The sequence below is a fragment of the Pantherophis guttatus genome, chromosome 1, assembly GCF_059756535.1.
Source record: "Pantherophis guttatus breed Tessera chromosome 1, ASM5975653v1, whole genome shotgun sequence".
In the NCBI taxonomy this organism is placed as follows: domain Eukaryota; kingdom Metazoa; phylum Chordata; class Lepidosauria; order Squamata; family Colubridae; genus Pantherophis; species Pantherophis guttatus.
In genome coordinates, this window is record NC_142063.1 from 154,784,665 (window position 1) to 154,807,012 (window position 22,348).

Here is a 22,348-nt window from a genome sequence, read left to right on the forward strand (position 1 = left end):
TGTGCTTGAATTCAGATATCTAACTGTATTCCATAAGATTAAGCAGAGTGTGTTAATATATATGGTGTATTTTAAATAAATTGCCATTTATTTAATTGAGGCCCAAGTGTCATTCAGTTGTCACGGGTCTGCCTTACGGATTTCAAAATAAGCAAATTGGATGCTGTCAATTTTTATTGCAAGTAGTCCTCACTTAATGATCACTTGTTTAGTGACTGTTCAAAGCTACACTGGCGCTGAAAAAAGTGATGACCAGCCCTCATGGTCACGTGGTCGCCATTTTCAATCTTCCCAGCTGACTTCCGACAAGCTAAGTCATTGGAGAAGCCAACAGGGGGATTCACAAATCATGGTCATGTGATGTCTTGCTTAATGGGTGATTTATTTACAGTCAATCAGGCCTCATTGCTAATGAGATGGTCAAATGACCACTTTGCTTAGTAACGGAGTCCCTGGTCCCAGTTAAGGTTGTTAAGCAAGGACTACTTTTCCAGTGTAGAGATCTAACTAAAAACAAACAAAAGAGCACCATCTAGTGGTCAGTTTTAAATGTGAAGCAGACAACTCAAAAGAGTTTTATTAAAACCAGACTGGTAGATGTTTTAAAATGAAAAGTAGAATCTTAAGCTCATATAGATTTTATATGTAAATTAAATTTCTTAAACAGCTAAATAATTTTTTTTGGTGGAGATCATACAATTCTGAGAGATGGGAAGGATATCCAAGAATGATAATTATAAGTGAACTGGCATTATCAAAGAGGACTGCACTGAATTTACCCATGGTGTATACAGTCCCACTGAAGCAGTGGTGGGATTCAGAGAATTTAACAACTGGTTCTCTGCCCTAATGATTTCTTCTAACAACCAGTTCACCAAACTGCTCAGAAAGTTAACATCCAGTTCTCCTGAAGTGGTGTGAACTGGCTGAATCCCACCACTGCACTGAAGTATATGTGCTTTGCGGGCCACTTAATAATGAGATTCTAAACCATAAAGGTTATCAACCCACATTTTGTATATAACAAACACAAATACAGGTGCATCTGACAAACCTTTAAATCATTTTAATTTTTATTCCTTTGTACATGCAAGAAATTCACTTGCCATTTAGTTTCTCATGTACTTTAAGATAAGCATGTTAATAACCTAAAGTCAAATAGAAACAACCTTATTTACAATATAGGCATGTTCTATTCCACGATTTATGTGCAATTTTATAAAAAGGAGGGTATGGATCATATATTTAAAATGCATATCCTGTTATTTCACAAATGATTTGATTCATTCATATGAACAGGATTTAAACTTTGCTTTTTTCAAATTTTAAACACATCCATCTCAAATTTCCATGAATTCATCCATCCAAGATACTGCTAGAATAAAGATCTTAAAATTGCAGTCTGGTAAGTCTTTTGCAATTCATTATATTGTATTTCTGTACAGTAAGGTAAGATGCTATATAGTGAATACTGTGGGTTGTATGTTGCTTGAATATCACACATGATAAAGTATAAATGTTGTATTTGAAATTCACAGTGGAGACAATCAGTTTTAGATCTTGTTTCTTTTCAAAGCTGCCATTTAGTCTCAAGGCACCAAGCTGTTTTAAGGCACCAGGGATGAAAATCTGATTTTATTTTTTCCCCTGTTTACTTATCGTGCATAAATAAATATGTACTCTAAAACATCTATACTAAAATGTGTTAAACATGTTGTTTTTAAAATATATCTGGTGAAAGAAAAAGAGGTGGTTTACACAACCAAAACAAATCTCTTCTCCTTTGAAACATTTTCTTACAGTATTTAGCATAAATTCTTTGAGGAAGATTCCTATAGAAGATAAAGTGCTAACAAATTATCCTCTGAGAAAGAGAGAAGACCATCTTTCTCTCTGAAGGCCACATCTGCATGTTAAGGCTTTGGTTGGAATTTTAGATTTTATTGCACTAGAAGTAAATTTGCCAAGTTAATTCTTTGACTGATTAATGGTTAAAAAAAACTAATTTTCTAAATGCCACAAAGATGGCAGCTATTTAGTAGTAATAACTGTAGTTATAGTAAGCAATATTATCTGGTATGTGCTTATAACTAAGCACAGTAAGGAAAAATAATTAAGCGGAGTACAGGTATTTTTATTATTTGCCTGCTCTTTCTATTCCTGGCTGACTATACTTCTTCACATATCTTGAGTAGTTTCTTCCTAAACTGGTTCTTGCTGGATGTGTTGGGACTATAAGTCCCATTACTTCTAATCAGCCATGGTCAAGATGGTTGAATGATATGAGATTTGAAATTGACAGCCCACTGGAGCCAGAAAGCACGTTAAAGAAAACTGATCCTGATTTACTGGCAGAAGAGCAGTGCTCTATTACTTTATTTATAATGGCTAATCTACTAGCATACAAGTATGACAGGCCCTTTCATTGATAAATCGGTTTGTCCAACTTTTCTAGCTCAAAGGGTTCTATTATATTAACTACTGCAACTGCAGTGAATTTGGAATTTTTCTGCCACATTCCCTTTATATGCTAACAAAAAATAAACTGACGATCAAACTACACATACAAGATGCAGAGACTTTGCAGCATATAAAAAAAATCTGGGTAATACAAAAAACAAATATTCCAGTTTCTGCAACAAAATGTAAATAATAATTCAATTATTTTTTGTTCATCATGTTTTTAATCCACACACGCGTACTGTACAATGGCAATCAGACTGAAACTGGAATGATTCATCCGTATGAATGTCAGAATTAAGTATATACAAATAGGGCAACAGTCCATTGAAAAATATAATTCTAGACCATATATGACCCTGAAAAGTGCTGAAACCTATTTCTGATTATAGTTTATGTAAATCTTTCATTTTATAGCAAAATTTGTGTGGGTAAAGGTTTTGGATCCTGAAAGGTATTCATTACATACCAATTCCATCACAGAAGTGGGGTTCAAAGAATGAACCTCAACACTAAAAAAAATATCCCAAAAAGTAAACTTAAAAACAACATTCACTCACTCACAGAAAATGCAATGTTATATTCTCTGCTCTCTTTAGTTCTATCCTTACCGTAAACAGAAACTACACAAAGGTGTATCTTTGCTGATAAGGCCACTAATACAAATATCATTGTGAACACTTTCAAGTGTATCCTCAGACTTTTTCCTCAAATATGTGTGTTTACTTTTCATGTATGTGACTAAAGAGATCTTACTTCACCTTTCCACAATTCTGTTGTGCTTTAAACACATTGATTCATCAATATTTCTGCTTCTTCCCATCTCATGACATCGTCGCTCAGCATCTGCCATCTTGATTTTTTAAAAACCTCCTTTATAGACGCTGCTAACATCATTTGAAAAATCACTCTCCTGCCTCTACCTTGCAAAGTTTTAGGCAGATAAAACCGAGATCCTTGAAATTAAATCTTCATAACTTATCTCCCCTAAGTAGAAACTGTATTTGTTTTATTTTATTATTACCGGTACTTATTTATTAAATTTATATGATGTCCATCTCACCATCAAACCACTCTGGGCAGCTTATCACATGAATTTCAGTACAGAATCATAATTCTGCAAGGATTCTTGCCATAAATTGATATCAGCTAGATAAAATAAACATTGCAAATTGCCAAATCCATTTATTGACAGGCAGGATTCCAAAACCATGTGGTCCCAACCCTCAATAACGAAGTCTTCTCTTGCACCTTTTCAGGTAAGGAAAATCCTGTGAAAGGAATGATCATCGCAGCAAAATCAGAACGTAAATAATAAACTCTTCTGAGCCCAGGTTGAAAACTTAATGAGAGCTTGTAAAAAGCTCAATTGAATTTCTTCTATAGTTAGACATTTCCTACATATAGCTGGATATTTGATTAATAGCTGCCACGCAAAAGAAAAGAAAAGCTGTTTGAAGCACATATAAGCCAAGTAAAAAATTCCCATACTCAAAAGTATCAACTTGTACCATAATAAAAATGGAGGTCCAGCACATATAGATATTAGCAAAAAAAAATTACAGAAATCATAGTGGCATTCTCTGATACTTGGATACACTAAATAATTGTTGAGTATCTGTCTTTCGCGGATCAAAATACAGGCTTTTATAGTAAACATTACATATTATTGGAAAGCTTTGGGTTACGATACATCTTAGAAGGGAGCTCTAATAGTATAACCATTAGTGAAGTGATGGTGTAATCCTCAAGATGACAATGACACTCCATCATCCCAACCTAATGACTGAGTGCCCAGTATTTTTCTTTTTTTAATTCTCCACTTCAATCCAATTGAGCCCAACAGCTAGCCTGAGATGCGTTTGTGAAAGCTGTAACGGAAGTTATAAGCAATCTCGATGGCAACATTCTTTTGGTCTCTGAAAGACTCCAATTCATTACAGATCAAACAGATTGCCTGAGAAAATGTCACGTAATTATCCCAATCTCCTTCTAAAGGTGGAGTGTAGCAATTACTGTGCCACACGTTTTTTTTTAATGGCCAAATGGGCCAGATCAAATTGATCAGTAATCTCACAGAGATTACAGTTTAAAAAGTGAACCAAACTTCCACCCATAGAAATAGGGAAGATTTTCATCTCCAAGAATTACATCTAAGAATGTTATGCTATAAACCAAGGCAGCTTTTCTCTCCTTGTTGATGACAAGGCTGAGCAGAACTGCAACAAATGATAGTTTCCAAGAAGTTTTGAAGATAGTTTTCAAGGTAAGGATACTTTGGCATTTTATTGGAAGCAAGTTCCACTAGTATCAGTAGAACTAAATGCCAAGAAATGGGAATAAGATCTCAGTCACCCTGTATCTAAACCAACGTAAGCAGGCCATTTAAAGCAAGTCCTTCAGCTTCACCAAATTAAATGGAAAAATTAAAAAAATTAAAAAAACCTAAAGGTAGGGAGTTGTGCTCAAAAGTGCTGTTGGAGAAGGAGCATTGTGACATGTGGAGAGGTTCAAAGAACATGTAAGGATAACAGTCATCCTGAAAAGGATTAGAAGCCCACTTCACCGTGGGATGGGTGGAAGTGGTGGAGCACCTCTTTCTCTGCGACTGGATCCACCTAAAGAAAGAGAAAGCAAACCTCACAGTCATCTTTTACTGACAGATTTATCAAAACCTGGAAACAGGTTTGAAAAACATACAGGAATTTCTGAAAAAAAAGATCTTGGTAAGTGGTAAAATTACAGCTTGTTGGTTAGCAATGGTGGCATCTCTAGGGAGGCAGAAGTTCCATAGTATTCCAGCCTCAGCATTCAAAAGCTGCCCCTTCTCTAAGCACACTGTGACATTACACACATATATGAAAGGGCAGAGTCTAGAATTGTTTATTGGCCAAGTGTGGACAAGGAATTTGTCTTTGGTGTATATGCTCTCAGTGTACATAAGGAGAATAATATACATTCATCAAGAATAAAAAGATACAACACTTAGTGATAGTTAAGGTTACTAATAAGCTATCAAATTGTACTAGGAAAGAAATAAAAACAATATAAATTGAAAGATACAAGCCAGTGGTGAAATCCAATTTTTTTTAATACTGGTTCTGTGGGCGTGGCTTGGGCATGGTGTGGCTTGGTGGGCATGGCAGGGTAAGGATACTACAAAATCTCCATTCCCACCTCACTCCAGGGGAAGGATACCGCAAAATCCCCATTCCCTCCCCACTCCTGGGGGAAGGATATTGCAAAATCTCCATTCCCTCCCCACTCTGGGGCCAGCCAGGGGTGGTATTTGCCAGTTCTCCGAACTGCTCAAAATTTCCACTACCAGTTCTCCAGAACCTGTCAGAACCTGCTGGATTTCACCCCTGATACAAGCAACATGGTTATAGTAATAAGTGGGAAGAGATAGATACTAGTAAGGAAGAATAATAGTAATACAGTCTTAGTACATTATTGACAGTGTTGTGGGAAATAGTTGTTAAGCAGAGTGATGTCATTCAGGAAAAAACTGTCCTTGTGTCTAGCTGTTCTGGTGTGCAGTGCCCTATAGTGTCGTTTTGAGGATAGAAGTTGAAATAATTTATGTCCAGGATGTGAGGGGTCTGTAGATATTTTCACAGCCTTCTTTTTGACTCGTGCAGTATATAGATTCTCAATGGAAGGCAGGTTGGTAGCAATTGTTTTTTCTGCAGTTCTAATTACCCATTGAAGTCTGTGTTTGTCTTGTTTGGTTGCAGAGCCAAACCAGACAGTCATAGAGGTGCAGATGACAGACTCAATAATTCCTCTGTAGAACTGTATCAGCAGCTCTTTGGGCAGTTTGAGCTTTCTGAGTTGGCGCAGAAAGAACTACACTGAAAGAAAGAACTACAGTACATTACAATCTATACTGTAATGCCATGACACTTTCACCATTCTGATGAAAATGGAACACTCCTGCAGATAGCAGTCTTTTCAGGGAATAGGCCCCCTTCATGCAACTCCATACAATGTTCTAAGCCAGGGGTTCCCTGATTACTGGCCTTAGCCTGCTCGGAACTGTGCCGTGTAAGTGGTGGGTGAACCAGTGGTCGGTTGCCCCCAGTTCAGACTGGCTCTATAGAACTGGTAGTAAAACCGGCGGGAGGCTCCGCCCACCGACCCCAACGTCATCAGAACACTTCTGCGCATGTGCAGAAGCACGCATGCACAGCCGTTGCAAACTGGTAGTAAAGGTAAGTAGAAACACACATCCCTCGGGGTGAACGCGCATGCATGCAGCTTATTTGAGCGAGCGACAGGCACGCTCATGTGCGAAGCTCCATTTGTACTAAGGGCAGATGTGCATGCCTGCCATTTGCACAAATGCCACTCACACAGAACCATCTCTTTTTCCTCCCCCCTGGGACACCAAGCCAGAAAGGTTGGGGATCATAGTTCTAAGCTATAGAAAGCAATCTCATTAAAAATAAATTATTTAAACATTCAAATTAGTCAACCTTTCAAGATTTGGCTATCATGGTTTTTAAAATCTTGAAGAGACATCTATTGGCATGGCAGAATTATGGCACCCTTAAATGCAGCATTATAGCTAACCCCTCTCACCACCCCAAAAAGGAAGACAAATTAAGTTTTTCAGAAGAGAAGAAATGTGAAAGGAAAAACAATAGTTTGTATAAGCACTTTATGGCCCAGAACATACTTTGTAGGTTATAACCTTTTAATATTAAACTTTGATTAAATGACTGTTTAAGGTTATAGATAAAGAGTATATTTTTGCAATTAGAATATTTATTTGTATCCTACCTTTATTATTTTTATAAATAATTCAATGTGGTGAACACACAAGATACTCCTTCCTCCTCCCATTTTCCCCATAACAATAGCCCGGTGAGGTTGGGCTGAGAAAGGAGGATTGGCCAAAAATCACCCAGCTAGCTTCCATGAGTAAGGTAGAACTAGGATTCACAATCTCCTGCCTTCTAGCCTGATGCTTTAACTACTAAATACTACATTGAGCACTAAGCAATAATTTTTATGATGCATGAAAGTAATATGACGTTATCATTTCTCAACAGTGAAAATGTTGAGATTTTTCTAAAATCTAGTTCCTTAAGATTTTATTATTGTGCCCTCTGGTGCACCTCCGATGTAAAATGATGATGAATTAGAGTGACTCACTAGACGAAGAATAGTCATTCTATCTGCTGACAATTCTGAAGGTAGAGGAACTTCATTGAATAAGAATTTGCTAGCTATCTGTATTTATTTTCTGCTTGCTTATCTTTTCTTCACAGCTAGTGGTTTGTGCTTCTTCCTTCCCCAATATCTACAGAAGGAGCAGATCAGCAGAGAATCAGGTCAATGTTGTTTCTCCACCTTTTGTTGCTTATCTTGGCAGGAGGTATCAATCTGCCTTTTCAGCAAACAGAGGTGGGTTGAGGTAGGCCTGACTGGCACTTATGAGCATGGGTGAAATGTAAAATTTGTTACTACCAGTTCTGTGGGCATGGCTTGGTGGTGGTGGTAGGGTAATGTGACTGGGTGAGCGTGGCCAACTTTTTTTTTTTTTTTAAACTTTTCAAAGCATTTTTCTACAATCTCTTCGGCCAAAGAGATTGCAAAAAAATGCTTTGAAAAGCCTCTGCCGATCAGGCAACTCAGCTGGGATCGTCAGAGGCTTATCAAAGCATTTTTTTTACCACCTCTTCGGCCGAAGAGGTTGCAGAAAAAAATGCTTTGAAAAGCCTCTGATGATCCTAGCTGAGCCGCGCGATCATCAGAGGCTTTTTTTTTTTACTTTTAAAAGCATTTTTTCGTCAGAAGAGGTTGTAGAAAAAATGCTTTTAAAAGTAAAAAAAAAGCCTCTGATGATTGTGTGGCTCAGCTGGGCATGGGGGAGAGGGGGGGGCGCAGGGATTTTTGCTATCTGTTCTCTGAACCACCTGCCGCCATCATTACTGGATCGGGCGATCTGGTCTGAACCGGGAGCATTTCATCCCTGCTTATGAGTAATCTATGGCCTATCTATCTGACTTACCTTGCAATCTACCAGACTATCCAATTGGATCACTGAAATAACTCATTGGGGAAGAGAGCAGAACTGAGCCACTCCTGTTGAGCTAACTGGTACTCTTTCCATGATCTTACAAAAAATAATTATATTTAATATTTATGGAGTATCTGATGAGCATTCAAAATGTTTCACATATTTTCAACTCAGAAATAATTCACCAAGTACGCTATTATTAAATCTACTTTCTAAAGGAAAAAAAATACTTACTTCTATTGTCATTTTTTACCAATTTACTAGGATAACTCTTGTTCATGGGCACATATGGTTCTGGAGGTGGCAAGTCAGACAGAGGATGGAAGGAAAATCTGCTTTCCCATTCATCTAGATAAACATAAAGGAATTGTATAACATTAGTGCATACATAAGACAAATCATGTTAATACAAATCTCAACTAATAGGCTCATTCAAGAGCATTCCATAAAACTGACTACTACATTTTACAAAATATTGGATTGTTGACATATTATTCAATAGAGTGTATATTTTGTAAACCAGTCTTAAACTGGGCGTACATCCAAATGTGAATAGATCTTGTTTAGCATAGTTGGGCTTATTTTTCATGAGACTATTTTTCATAAGACTGAGGGTGGCATTATATTTCCAAATATTGGAACATCTTTAGCTTCAAATCACTTTATTTTTCCAACATAAATACTGTACATCCCTTTGATTCAGGGTAGGCTGACATCCAATATGTCTTGAATGCATCAATTTTTTCCTTAAATTGTCTCATGACTTTACATACTTTTAATTTGTTTTAAACAGGACTTTCATATTATTACAAATATGTTTAACTGAAAAGAACAGTAAATTCATTTCACTTCCTCTTTCCATTCTCATTAACTTCACCCAGTCCATATATCTAAAATCAACCTGGCACTGGTCATGAAACCATATAAAAATATTACTAACAACATGCGAGCTTACAACATCTGCTATATGTTTTGTAATATAACTGATCCAGATAGGCAAGATCAGCTTCTCTTATAGTTCTTAACTCTAGCAAGATTGATGCAAAATACAAGGACTTATATAAATTCTAAGGTGGTCAAAGGTTTGTTCCCTCCATCATCTGCGTTTACACTGAAATGAAACATTCTTTACTTATAAAAAAAATCAGTATTTTTTTATAAGTAGCCTTTGATTATTATATGAACTGAGTGGTGGAAAAATGTGATGTGTGAGCCTCACATATACAATGACAGATATGGAAACCTCTTGCCATACAGTTGAAAGAGCTTTCTTGCATTCTGGAAAAAATGGAGAGTTCCTTCCAGAACTCCACAAGAGAAGAATTTTCCATAAACACCAGGACTCTTGCTAATATGGTGTTGAAAGCAAGAGGGTGAATAAATGATCCCAAATACCACCAGAGAGGCCTCTAGGGAACCATCTTGCTTTGAGGTTATGGGAGAAGAAGCATAATTAGATCCGTGATTAGCCACCATCCAGCTCATTATGGTTGGTCCTTCTGCTTCTGTCCTCTGGAGATGGCAGAATAAGCAATAAGAATAAGCAAGTTCAAGCAAAGGGAAGGTGGCCAGAAGAACATATGCCATGCAAATCTGAAGTCTCGTCCAATCTGCTACTGCTCTCTTGTTTATTCTATACTTTCACTTCCTTTTTTTTGTGTAAATCTGAAGCCAAATAACTGGACTGACTGGTTTATGTAGAGAACTAAGAACTGAGATAGATATATAATACAGAGTAACAGAGTTGGAAGGGACCTTGGAGGTCTTCTAGTCCAACCCCCTGCCTAGGCAGGAAACCCTACACCACTTCACACAAATGGTTATCCAATATCTTCTTAAAAACTTCCAGTGTTGGAGCATTCACAACTTCTGGAGGCAAGTTGTTCCACTGACTAATTGTTCTGTCAGGAAATTTCTTCTTAGTTCTAGATTGCTTCTCTCCTTGATAACCCATTGCTTCTTGTTCTACCCTCAGGTGCTTTGGAGAATAGCTTGACTTCCTCTTCTTTGTGGCAGCCCCTGAGATATTGGAACACTGCTATCATGTCACCCTGGTCCTTCTTTTCATTAAACTAGACATACCCAGTTCCTGCAACTATTCTTCATATGTTTTAGCCTCCAGTCCCCTAATCATCTATCTTGCTCTTCTCTACACTCTTTTTAGAGTCTCAACATCTTTTTTACATTGTGGCGACCAAAATTGGATGCAGTATTCCAAGTGTGGCCTTACCAAGGCATTATAAAGTGGTATTAACACTTCACGTGATCTTGATTCTATCTCTCTGCTTATGCAGCCTAGAACTGTGTTGGCTTTTTTGGCAGCTGCTGCACACTGCTGGCTCATATTTAAATGGTTGTCCACTAGGACTCCAAGATCCTTCTCACAGTTACTACTATTGAACAAGATACCACATATACTGTACCTGTGCATTTTGCTTTTCTTGCCTAAATGTAGAATCTTACTTTTTTCACCATTGAATTTCATTTTGTTAGATAGCTCCCAATGTTCAAGTCTGTCAAGATCCTTCTGTATCTTAAGCCTATCTTCCGGAGTGTTGGCTATTCCTGCTAGCTTGGTGTCGTCTGCAAATCTGATGAGTTCCCCATCTATCCCCTCTTCCAAATCCTCGTCCAAATATAAATTGGAGATGAACAACCAAAATGAACAGGATGGTGGCTAATCGCTAATCTGTTTATGCTTCTTCTCCTATAAACTCAAGGCAAGTTGATTCCCCAGAAGCCTCAATGATTGGGACCCTTTATTTCCCTTCTGGTTTTTTATGTCTGCAAGAGTCCAGTGTATATGGAAAATTATTCTCTTGCTCTAAGGAATGCTGAGTTCCTTCCAGAAGGCAAGAAAGTTCTTCCAACTGTATAGCGAGACTCTCCATACCTGCTATTGTACGTGTGAGGCTCACAAATCATATTTTTCCACCATTCCACTGACAGATTGGAAACTAGGCATTCAGACAATGTCAAAACAGGAATACCATCACTCACCATCACAGGATGAATCCTGGAAGCCATTTCGGAGGACAGATGACGGGAGTGATGGAGGAGGGGGTGGGGGTGCTCCAGAACCTGGCCTGTCAGGAGGAGGTGGGGGCACAGCCCCACCTCTGGGTTTTTCAAATCCTCCTCTTGAGGGAAGCTGGGGAGTAGCTGGCAGTGCCCTGGAAGTACTTCCGTTTCTGGTTAGCGGAGGTGGGGGTGGAGGGAGAGATCCTGAAAATAATGGGAACAAAAAGTAAAGGTAAAGGTTTCCCTCACACATATGTGCTAGTCGTTCCCAACTCTAGGGGGTGGTGCTCATCTCCATTTCAAAGCTGAAGAGCCAGCATTGTCTGAAGATGTCTCCATGGTCATGTGGCCAGCATGACTAAACACCAAAGACACACGGAACGCTGTTCTATAGAACCGGTAGTAAAGCTGGCAGGAGGCTCCGCCCACCGACCTCGATGTCATCAGGAAGCTTCTGCGCATGCGTGCAGCCCCGTTGCGAACCGGTAGTAAAGGTAAATAAAACCCACTCCTGGACAAGTTATGGGAGCTCACCCCATTACGCAGCACTAGGGATTCGAACCGCTGAACTGCCAATCTTTCAATCAACAAGCTCAGTGTCTTAGCCACTGAGCCACCGCATCCCTGAACAAAAAGTATTTACTGACTGTACATTTTTGCCAGAGCCAATCACTCTTCTCAAACCTCCAAACAAGCCCCCACTCCAGTGCCTTATTTTGGAAAAACACACCCATTTTTCTCATAAGCTATAAGCAAATGCCATTATCCCTCCCAGGTAAACCAGACAGGGAACACAACTAGATGAAATAATTCTTCTTTATTGTAAGGCTACAGCAACAGAATCTTGCAAGCCTTAAGGTACAAGGTTGCCATTTTAAATTGCTTAATCCATTAAGGTGGGTTCTTCCTAAATTTCCTAAGCTTCTTTCTTCAATCATTAAGCCTGGGGGCTCCTGCCACTTGTCTGATTATTTCCTAGGTAGCTTCTCTCACACACATATATCTAATTCTGCTTGGGGCAAAGAGGCAGAGATTGAATTCTCAGTTTGAGAAAGCTTCCATGAACATCAACTGGCAATCATAATACATAACTATCACGTATCTTAAGTTTACAACATGCTGAAAAGTTCAGCCAGAGTTTCAGTTAGAAAACAGTATGTATCCTACACTAAGCCAAATCCAAAAATGCAAGGGAATTCCTAAAGGATGAATTCTTCCTATAGGAGGCTGAATTTTCCTACAAAGCAGTCATAAACAAAAACACTGAGATAAGCTCTGCCTACAATCCATTTCAGAAAGAAAGCAATCAAAAGATGAAGAAAAGAGGCAAACAGACTTAAACCCTCTTATCCCTCTTTTCACATCTTTTAACCAACAGTCAGATAGGCAAGTACTGGAACCAGATAAAAAAGAACAATCAAGGCTGGTAAGAGAAGCTACTACACATATACAGCTAGTGAATTCCACCCTCCATGTTGTTACCTGGCCCAATAATGAAACAGCAAAGAAACAAGCTCAGAGAACATTAAGAACAATATCCATCCATCCCATCCCTCCATCCATATTCAGGTAGATCAGACTAGGAATCCAGTGCCATATAGGTGATTAGTATTTTTTACTGCAAAGCCATAACAAATCTTGCAAATATAAATTTGCTTCTCTCTTCCTCCCTTTATCTTTGTGATAACTAGGGAGGGTTTTGTTAGGTTACATGGCTTCCGTGGACTCATTGTTTTTTTCATATGACCATGTTCTTGGTAGCAGCTTTTTCTGTCCCTCACCCTTTGCCCTCACGCTATTTATGTATGGATATATATATTGCATAACCCTGCATTCAGAATATGGCTTTACATTTTGTAGTAATTTTTGCTCAGATAATCTTACCTGATCTGCTAGGCGGGTCCCTTACAGGAGGCGGTGGTCTCTCAACTGGGGGGGGAAGCGGAGGTCCAGGACGATTGGAGCCAGGCAGACATGGAGGTTGAGAAGAGCCTAGCGATAGGTTCCTTTGAGGAAGCCGTGGCATTTCATCATTTCCGCCAGATGCCGGTGGAACTGGAGGTGGGCCTGGCCGACTTGGGGGAAGAGGAGGAGGTACCTGAGATCCTGCAGGTGGCCGTGGTGTGGAAGGAATTGGTGGTTTGTGGTTTTGGGGCGGGGGAGGTGGTAGGGAAGCCTCCCTGCCAAAAGATGGCCTGTTTCCACTTGGAGGTAATGGTGGAGGTGTCTTATCTTCTGTTGGCCTACCTGGTACTGGAGGGAGAGGAGGCCTGTTTGAGAAGGGAGACGGAGGACTAACTGGTGATGATTGTCGAATGGATCCTCCAGGCCCTAAATTTCTATTACCTGGGAAAGGTGGAGGGGTAAGCCCTAAGCTCGCTTGTCTGCTGGCCCCGGGCACAGGGGGTGGTCCCCTATTGTACAGACTAGATGGAATAGGTCTTGGAGTATTTGGCACAGGAGGAGCACCCGTGTCAGGCCGGGAGCCAAAGTCAGGTCTTGAGGGAGGCATTCGGTTTCTCTGTGGCTCTGGAACTGGAGCTCTTAGTCCAGAAGGACCCGGAAATCTGCCTACTCCACTTGGAGGTGAAAAAGGCTTTGCGGATGTTGCTCGCCCTCCTGGTGGAAACACTGGAGCTTTGTTTCCTGCAGAATCTAAAAATAGAAAGCAATTAGTAGATCCACGTACAGAGGTGTGTAGAAGGGGAAATAAATTGTATCTGGGGGATTTTGTATAATCAATTTTGACCTATAATGTCGAAAAGATGGAAATATAAAGCAACAGCTCCTTCCTCTTAATATATATCCCAACTGGCAATCTTACTCATTCAGGCACTTCCAATCATACTGAACTTCAATTCCAATAATCCTGAGCCCAAAAGCCAGACAGTCCAAAACGTCTGGAAGTTATCAGGTTGGAAAAGCTGATTTGCTGCCAGGAACGGCTAATACAAGCCAGATTACAGAGAGAAAAAATCTACAACTGTATAAGAGTTTTCACTTCGTATTTGAACAAGGCTCCATTTATTTCGTGTTATTACCCTCTCTATGTTAATTTCAGTAAGTATAATTAGATCTGCTTTGTAGCTCTTGAAGAAAACTTCTACATTCAATATACTATAAAACAAGAGGGAAGGGCAAAGGCATTTCTGGACTATTCCTAAACTTCCTGAAGGAAAACAGGCAACCTCTCAAAGAAACTCTGGCATGTTAAGTGCTATGAGATTAAAAGGAAGATCTATAAAAAGCTGCTTTGACATAAGAGATAATGCTGGCTTTGAACAACTGTTATATCACCACTTGTTCAAAGTGCACTTTAGGTATTTTAACAGTGCTACTTCATTCATATGCTTGCAAACAAAGAAGGTACAATTCTGTCTTCCTGTAAACTCCCTGGTTTATATTCTCTGGCCAAGAAATGTATTGAAGTGTCAAGAAAACAATAAATCATGTGGTACAATGCATATTGCTTTGCAGAAATCTGTGCACTGTTTATATATATATATTTTGCCATCTTGTAATTTTATACTGCTATTATAAAATGCTGTTGGACTTTTTAAAACGAGAGTTGGTGAATAAGCATCTTAAATAACTAAAATAAACATATCACTCTTTTTCAGGCATGCTGTTCCAAAATTTGATACCAGCATAATAAAAACAATTAAATAAAAGACAGCCTAATGGAAAATTATTGTTATATTAACTTTCACAATTTCCTGACTGGTCTACATGTCATACTAAACCATGTCATACTAAATCATTGCACATACTTCATTAAGTTATAATGAAGTATGTAAAATTAAGTAAAATTAAGATTTTATATACAACATGCTAAATCCAAATCAAACCAGCATTATGGTTTGGTCTGATATGCAAATCCAACTAATATACTATATAACTCCAACCTATTAAATAAATCAGTGCAGCCTGGAGAATACACTATTATGGGGCTGAATTGATGGACTTCGTGTTGATTGATAAATTGGACAAATCACGTATCCAAGCTCACAGAATTATTGTATAGATAAAACAGAAAAATTTCATGGCTAGCATCTTGAACTTTGCAAAGCAGGGTGTAAATTATTGATGAATAAAATGAATAGGCAAGAACCTGAATGCAATGGAGCAACTAAATACGATTCTCTAGATAGGGGAGAGGCAGGAAAAAAAGTAACGGTGAACCCTAAAGATCTTGGCTTAATACCTTTCCATACAACTGAGTTAAAAAGTATTTTCTAGCTACCCTTGAGTCAGCAGAAAACTATAACGGCATAAGACAGGCTGTTCCCACTGCCAATCCCTGTTCCAACTGCCACCTCTATTTCTAGTTTCCTCCATGGTAATGGGCAATAAAACCTAATAGATTTCATACAATCTAGAGTTGACTTTGAATAATGTTGACGCAAATGGCCAGCCTTAAACTACCCTACTTTGGACATATTATGTGAGGACTTAGCTCTCTAGAGTAGGAATGGGTGCCTCATTTGAAGACTTGAAGGACTAGGTTAGGGACAGATTGTCATAGAGGAAGTCTATCTTGCCAAGAATCAATAATGACTTAATGCCACATAATCATTTAAGTTTGTGTGTGGGGTGGGGGGAATGCTACATAACAGCTATAGATGGCTTAACTTTGCCATTAAGGGTTTGGAGAGCACCATGGGAACCCCGCAGAGAAAAAAAAATGTCAGGGCATATTAGGACTGTGGTTAGGTGCAAGTGGAGACATGCCTAAGTGGTGAATACTGAGTCAACATTTTTTTTAAAAAAGGATTTATGTGTTGTTTCCATACTTCTACGCCTGATAACAAAAAGGGGGAAAAACCCAGCAATTGTGCCAAGAACATCTAGGGTCGGGTAAAGGAACAATGTTCAGTTTCAAGTGCACATGATCTATTAACAACTGTATAACTCAACATAGACCAAAAGCGAAGACTCTTGTGACACTTTGAGACAAACCTGTGGGTTTTTTCAGCTCGGAAATGATGCAACGCCCCTTCCTTGTTGTGCCTGCAGCACACAGGAAGTTAAATATCTTGCTTGAGAGAAACCACTGTTCTTTTGTGATAGGAGAAGAATGTTTTCTTGAGTTTTTGGCTTCACAGATTTAATAGTATTAAGTATAGTCAGTCCAAGGTACTGTGTTTCTAGGAATGCAGCTGCCTTGATAGCACACCTCCCCCTTACCATTATCTCTGTTTGTAGATCTAAGTTTTGGCATCCCTGCTTGGAACAATCCTCCTAAGCCAGGAGGTCCACCGCCACCATAACTGTTACCGCTGTTACTGCTGCCACAGCTACCACTGGAGAAACCAGAGCTGCCACCTCCGCCACCACTTGGCCCTTTTGGTTCTGCAAAGAGAGGAAAATTGAAGGGTTCTTAAATCACGATTCTGAATCCACAAATACCGTACTTTGGCTATTTATATCTAGCTTAAATTAAATAATAACCACCCTGTCCCTAAACAGAAAATTGCTTTAGACTCCAAGCCTTTATATCATAACCATATTAATTAAGAATTTTTAGTTAATAGAAGTTTAGTTTAGTGTACAGCAATTATTATTTATTTAAGTCTGTGATGCTAACTCACCACATTAACCTCTCCCCATCCGGTCCCTTGCAGCTGTGTTGGACTTCAATTCTCATAATGTTCAGCTAGTAGTCACTATATCTTTCATCATGAAGGCTGGAAATCATGTAAATTGAAGTCCTTGGAATGGCTACATACAGATTGCTATGAATAAAATCTCCCCACAACTTCAGATTAATGTCTGGCATTTATTTCTAGGTAAAAGGAAATCTAAGAACACCAACAGAATTTCGTTGATTCGATCTTAGAATAAATTACTTCAATAAAAAATAGGAAATTCTGTTTTATGTCAGCTTTAGAATTATATTTCAGAAATAATTCAAACCAATTAATATCTTTTAAGGATGATGATAATGATAATGGTAGTAACAATAATAATAATAGAAAATTTCCCATCTTTTTACTGGGGCTTTGGGACTGAGAAATCCTATTTATTGTAGACCAGCAACATCTTGTGGTCTGCTGGGAACATTTTCTTCTTTTTATTTATGTGGCTGTTTTTCTATGATATGAACAACTGGGTAATTTACCTGTTTCACTATTAAATGGTTGCATTACAGATATTTAAAATGTAAAGGCTATATTTGTCTTCTTCTTTTAATGACATTTTCATTCTGTTTCTGTTAGGTGACATTGGTCTGCCCTTTAAAGACAGAGGAATGGTTGGAACCTCCAGTTACACACGTGGAAACTGAGGGAGTTACTATATAAATTATTTCAAGTTTTACATATTTGATATTTTTATTGCTAGAAAGGCAAAACAGACTGGTTCTGAGAAAACTGAAAACCATATTTCTCTCATATATTGGAGTGTTTGTTGTGAATGCACAGAGTGCAGGCTCAGATTCCGATAGACCATGGGTGTCAAACTCGATCGCGTTACGTGACGGTTTGCAATGTTTTTTGCCTTTGCGGAGCTGGGGTGGGTGTGGCCTACATGTGACGTATCCAGCCACGGGCCGCCAATTTGACACCCCAGCCATAGATGGCTATTGTGCCAATTTAGATATCTCCATCCACATCTTGTCGAAGGAGAAATGCTTTATTTGTCCTGCAGAGCATAATATTTTTGTTTGTTTTTAAAATCGAAGAAGAATCTGCTGAACATCGAGGCTGAGAAATGAAGGCTTTTACATTGTTCTTCAGAGTTCAGATTAAAGTGTAATTTTCAAGAAAAAAGGAAGTACAAGAAACTGAATCAGATAAAATATCTTTTTTGAAGAGGGTTATATTTCTGAAGAAACAGATCACAAGGCCAAGGTGGAATTTGCATTAGAACTGTTGTTTATTTCCCTCTTGATGTTTAAATTTTCTATCTTGTTTTCTATGTAAACTCTGTAATTGAGTATATTTTAACCATTTATACAAATCTTCATTGGTGCAGGACTAATATTCCTTTTTTAGAGTATTTATGACTTGGAATAAGAAGTTCCTCTCCAATGCTTTTTTTAAAATTATCAATGGTTAGGGGAAAGTACACCGTATCCCTGGGAGACAGATGGTAGCAGAGACAACTATCAAGGGACTCTTCCAAAGCAGGAGGCAGGGCCAGGACAAGAAGACCCAGGGGGCCTCTGAGAAGGAAGGTATGAGGCCTCCAGAGTTCAGGCTCGCAGGCTCAGCCATTCCATTGACTAGAAGGAAATACTTACTATCAAGAACTGGGGCACTCCTATCATTGGTAACAGCCTTTTTCAGCCTTTTCCCTTTGGAAATATCCGACAATAAAGCATTTCGTCCTGCCTGCTCTGATTTATTCAAACTAGGCTTCTCTATGTTTGCCTGCAAAGTAAAAATACAAAATATTAGAACGATGACAGAAGCACTTCAATCAGAATATTTCTTCCTGAAACCAGCACGTTTTTTTGCATCAGAGCTTCATGATTTCCTATAGAGCTTTGTTGCTTGCACATCCATGAAACATTTAGCTGGATCAGATTTTATACCTTTCAAATTACAATTCTGTGAGGGCTGGGTTAAATGGAGTAACTTCCAAATTCTGATTGGTATCAACAGTGCTACCTAGTGTGCCTACTCTCCATCAGCACAGCCTGGGGATGGAGAACATATATTACATCTTGTCAGTGGTGGGTTTCAAAAATTCTTACTACTGGTTCTGTGGGTGTGGCTTGGTGGGTGTGGCATGGCTTGGTGGGCATGGTAGGGGAAGGATACTATAAAATCTCCATTCCCACCCCACTCCAGGGGAAGATTACTGCAAAATCCCCATTTTCTCCCAATCAGCTGGGACTCAGGAGGCAGCGAATAGATGGGGGCAGGGCCAGTCAGAATTTTTACTACTGGTTCTCCGAACTACTCAAAATTTCTGCTACCAGTTCTCCAGAACTGGTCAGAACCTGCTGAAACCCACTTCTGCATCTTGTTCAACAACAATTGCTAACATTTTGGATTTTTATGTATTTTAGGAAGACATCTTTAAAACTATCATGTCTTTCCACAAATCCACATAGCCTTGAATCATAGTTACTAATTCAAAGTAGTAGCAATTTAAAGCTAAAGACTTATTTGAGTCAAGCTAAGTCTAGAAAGACTTCAAGCCATTTTTCTCAGTAGCAAAGAGTACAGAAGAAATTTGCCAAGCTTCACTCCAAAAAAAACCAGTATTGAAATATTTTTATTTTCCTCTGCTTAAATATCTTACCATCACACAGCAAAATGTATCATTTCAGAATGCATGTTTGGAGCGAGGTTCATCAAACAATGTTTGCCTACATGTGTATATGGAAAATGATATGAAGAGAGGTTGCACCCGTAATTTATTTCAAAAACAGCATTTCAAGAAAAATTGGTAAATGGTTTGATAAAAAAGATGGATGAATACACAGTAAAAGATAAAGAAAAATGATATTTAAGGATTCCTTCCAGTGGATACTTTTTAGTATCATGGTTGATAGGGCAGCATCTGATCGGAATGGGACAACTCGCTGCAGCCAACTCACCACGACCAATTGACCACGGCTAACTCACCACAGCCAATTCGCCACAGGACAACTCACCATGGTCAACTCGCTACCAGACAACTCACCGCAGAACAATTCAACAATTTAATTATTTAAAATTATTTTTAAATTATTTTAATTTTTGTCATTCACATTTCATTTTGTCCCTCCTTTGACATCCTTTCTTTAATGATTATATTCCACAATTCCTTTGATATTAATGTAACTCTTGTTCCATGGCATATTGTCCCACAAAGAATTGGCCATGACGAGTTGTTCCATGACGAATTGACTGAAGAGCTGTCCTAGACCCGTGATGGCGAATCTATGGCACGCGGAGCCATATCGGTAGGCACACGAGCGTTGCCCTAGCTCAGGTCCAGCATGCATGCGCGCCTTGGCCAGCTAATTTTCAGGCCTTCTGGACCCACCAGAAGTCAGGAAACAGGCTGTTTCTGGCCTTCTGGCCTCCAGGGGGGTGGGGAAGGCCGTTTTTGCCCTCCTAAGGCTCCTAGAAAGGCTCTGGTGCCTGGGGAGGGCGAAAAACGGGCCTACCGGGCCCACCGTACCATCGCATGCCAAAAGCCCCCTGCGCTCCCCCCACTTTCGGCACACAATGGCAAAAATGTTAGCCATCACTGTCCTAGACCTACATCTGATGGTAGGATTACTGGCATAAACCAAGCTTGGCATCAGCCATCAATGTATTCAGCCTGGGACAATGATTTACACACATTTTTTTGTCTTTCGGAAGGTTATAGAAGTATATAGATATGAAAAAGTTGCATTGTACACAGAGAAGACATTACAAAAATGAATCAGCTGGAAGAATGGAATATTTTGCACAAATATGTAGATGAATGTAGGCTGATATATGTGGTACAGGGGAATACAGGTGAATAAACTGAATACTTAACCAATGGCTCAACTCTAAGCAGGGTGAAAGACAAGGCTGAGTCATTTCCCCCCGGGTAGATTAATTAATATTACGGCTAAATGTACATTCATGTTCATGGTGATATTAGACCTGTGTGAGTTGGGAACATGGATGTGTATCCATTTTGTAGGGAAACGATGCTATGTAGGTGATTAAGAACTCAAATGATTAGCAGCAAACATTAAATAGATCCTATGAAGCAAAAAAGAAATGATTTTTTTCTCTAAAAATGAATGTATTAAAGACTAAACCAGTTGTCTTTAACATGATAAAAGAAAGTCATGTTGGGAATGAACTAATGACATCCTCAAAAAGGGGGAGGTGAGAAAAATAACAACAAAAGACAATACATGAAGTGGTACAGAGACATGATGGAAAGAAGGACAGAAATATGTGGAGTAATACAGGGGTGAAATCCAGCAGGTTCTGACAGGTTCTGGAGAACCGGTAAATTTTGAGTAGTTCGGGAAACCGGTAGCGGAAATTTTGAATAGTTCGGAGAACTGGCAAATACCACCTCTGGCTGGCCCCAGAGTGGGATGGGAATGGAGTTTTTGCAATATCCTATCCCCAGGAGTGGGGAGGGAATGAGTGGGGAGAGAATGAGGATTTTGCAGTATCCTTCCCCTGGAGTGGGGAGGGAATGGAGATTTTGCAGTATTCTTCCCCTGCCACGCCCACCAAGCCACATCACGCCCCCACAAAACCGATAGTAAAAGAATTTGGATTTTACTACTGGAGCAATATAATGAAATGTATTGGTGTAAACTAGATTTAATTAGATTCCTTTTCTTTCCTTTTATATCATGCCTTCAAATTGCTTGGCTTATTATTTCTTACTCTTTTTCTGTGCTTTGGTGTATAGCAGGGGTGTCAAACTCAAGGTCTAAGGGCCAGATCTGGCCCACAGGGTGCTCAGATCTGGCCCTGGAAACAGTGAAGGACCAGCCCAATGTGCCTCTGCCAACAAAAATGGAGCCGGAGAGGCTGCGCTCAGTCTTTGGCCACAACGGCCTCCTGCAGCCCTCTGCCAACGAAAACAGAGCTTGGGGAGGTCGCGTGCAGCCTCCCGGGGCTATGTTTTCAGCCATGACGGCCTCCTGCACCCTCTATCAGCAAAAATGGAGCAGGAGGCTGTCATGGCTGAAAACGGAGCCTTGATGAGTGAAGTTGAGCTGGCCACACCCACTCTGGCCACGCCCCCCAAGGTCAAACAAAACCCTGATGTGGCCCTCAATGAAATTGAGTTTGACACCTCTGGTGTATAGGTATCACATTGCTTCTCCAGAATGAGAATACCTCTAGACTGATCATTATTTATGAATGAGAAGCTCAGCTAATTAACTAACTC

The 22,348-nt window shown here is 39.3% G+C and overlaps 1 protein-coding gene across 7 annotated transcripts in view; it reads right to left on the minus strand.

Annotated features, from left to right (window-relative positions):
• Window positions 1-1,051: 1,051 nt before the first annotated feature.
• The window catches only part of WIPF1 (WAS/WASL interacting protein family member 1), a 67,047-nt gene continuing 45,750 nt past the window's right edge, over window positions 1,052-22,348 (minus strand). For all 7 annotated transcript variants that reach the window (XM_034427766.3, XM_060688023.2, XM_034427782.3 and 4 more), the window contains 6 exons: window positions 18,753-18,882; window positions 16,697-16,861; window positions 13,394-14,164; window positions 11,489-11,713; window positions 8,723-8,836; window positions 1,052-5,078 (listed from right to left, as the gene is read on the minus strand). In XM_034427766.3, coding sequence (XP_034283657.2) covers window positions 5,023-5,078; window positions 8,723-8,836; window positions 11,489-11,713; window positions 13,394-14,164; window positions 16,697-16,861; window positions 18,753-18,882 — 1,461 coding nt within the window. In that variant the 3' untranslated portion in view covers window positions 1,052-5,022. The remainder of the gene's footprint in view (window positions 5,079-8,722; window positions 8,837-11,488; window positions 11,714-13,393; window positions 14,165-16,696; window positions 16,862-18,752; window positions 18,883-22,348) is intronic.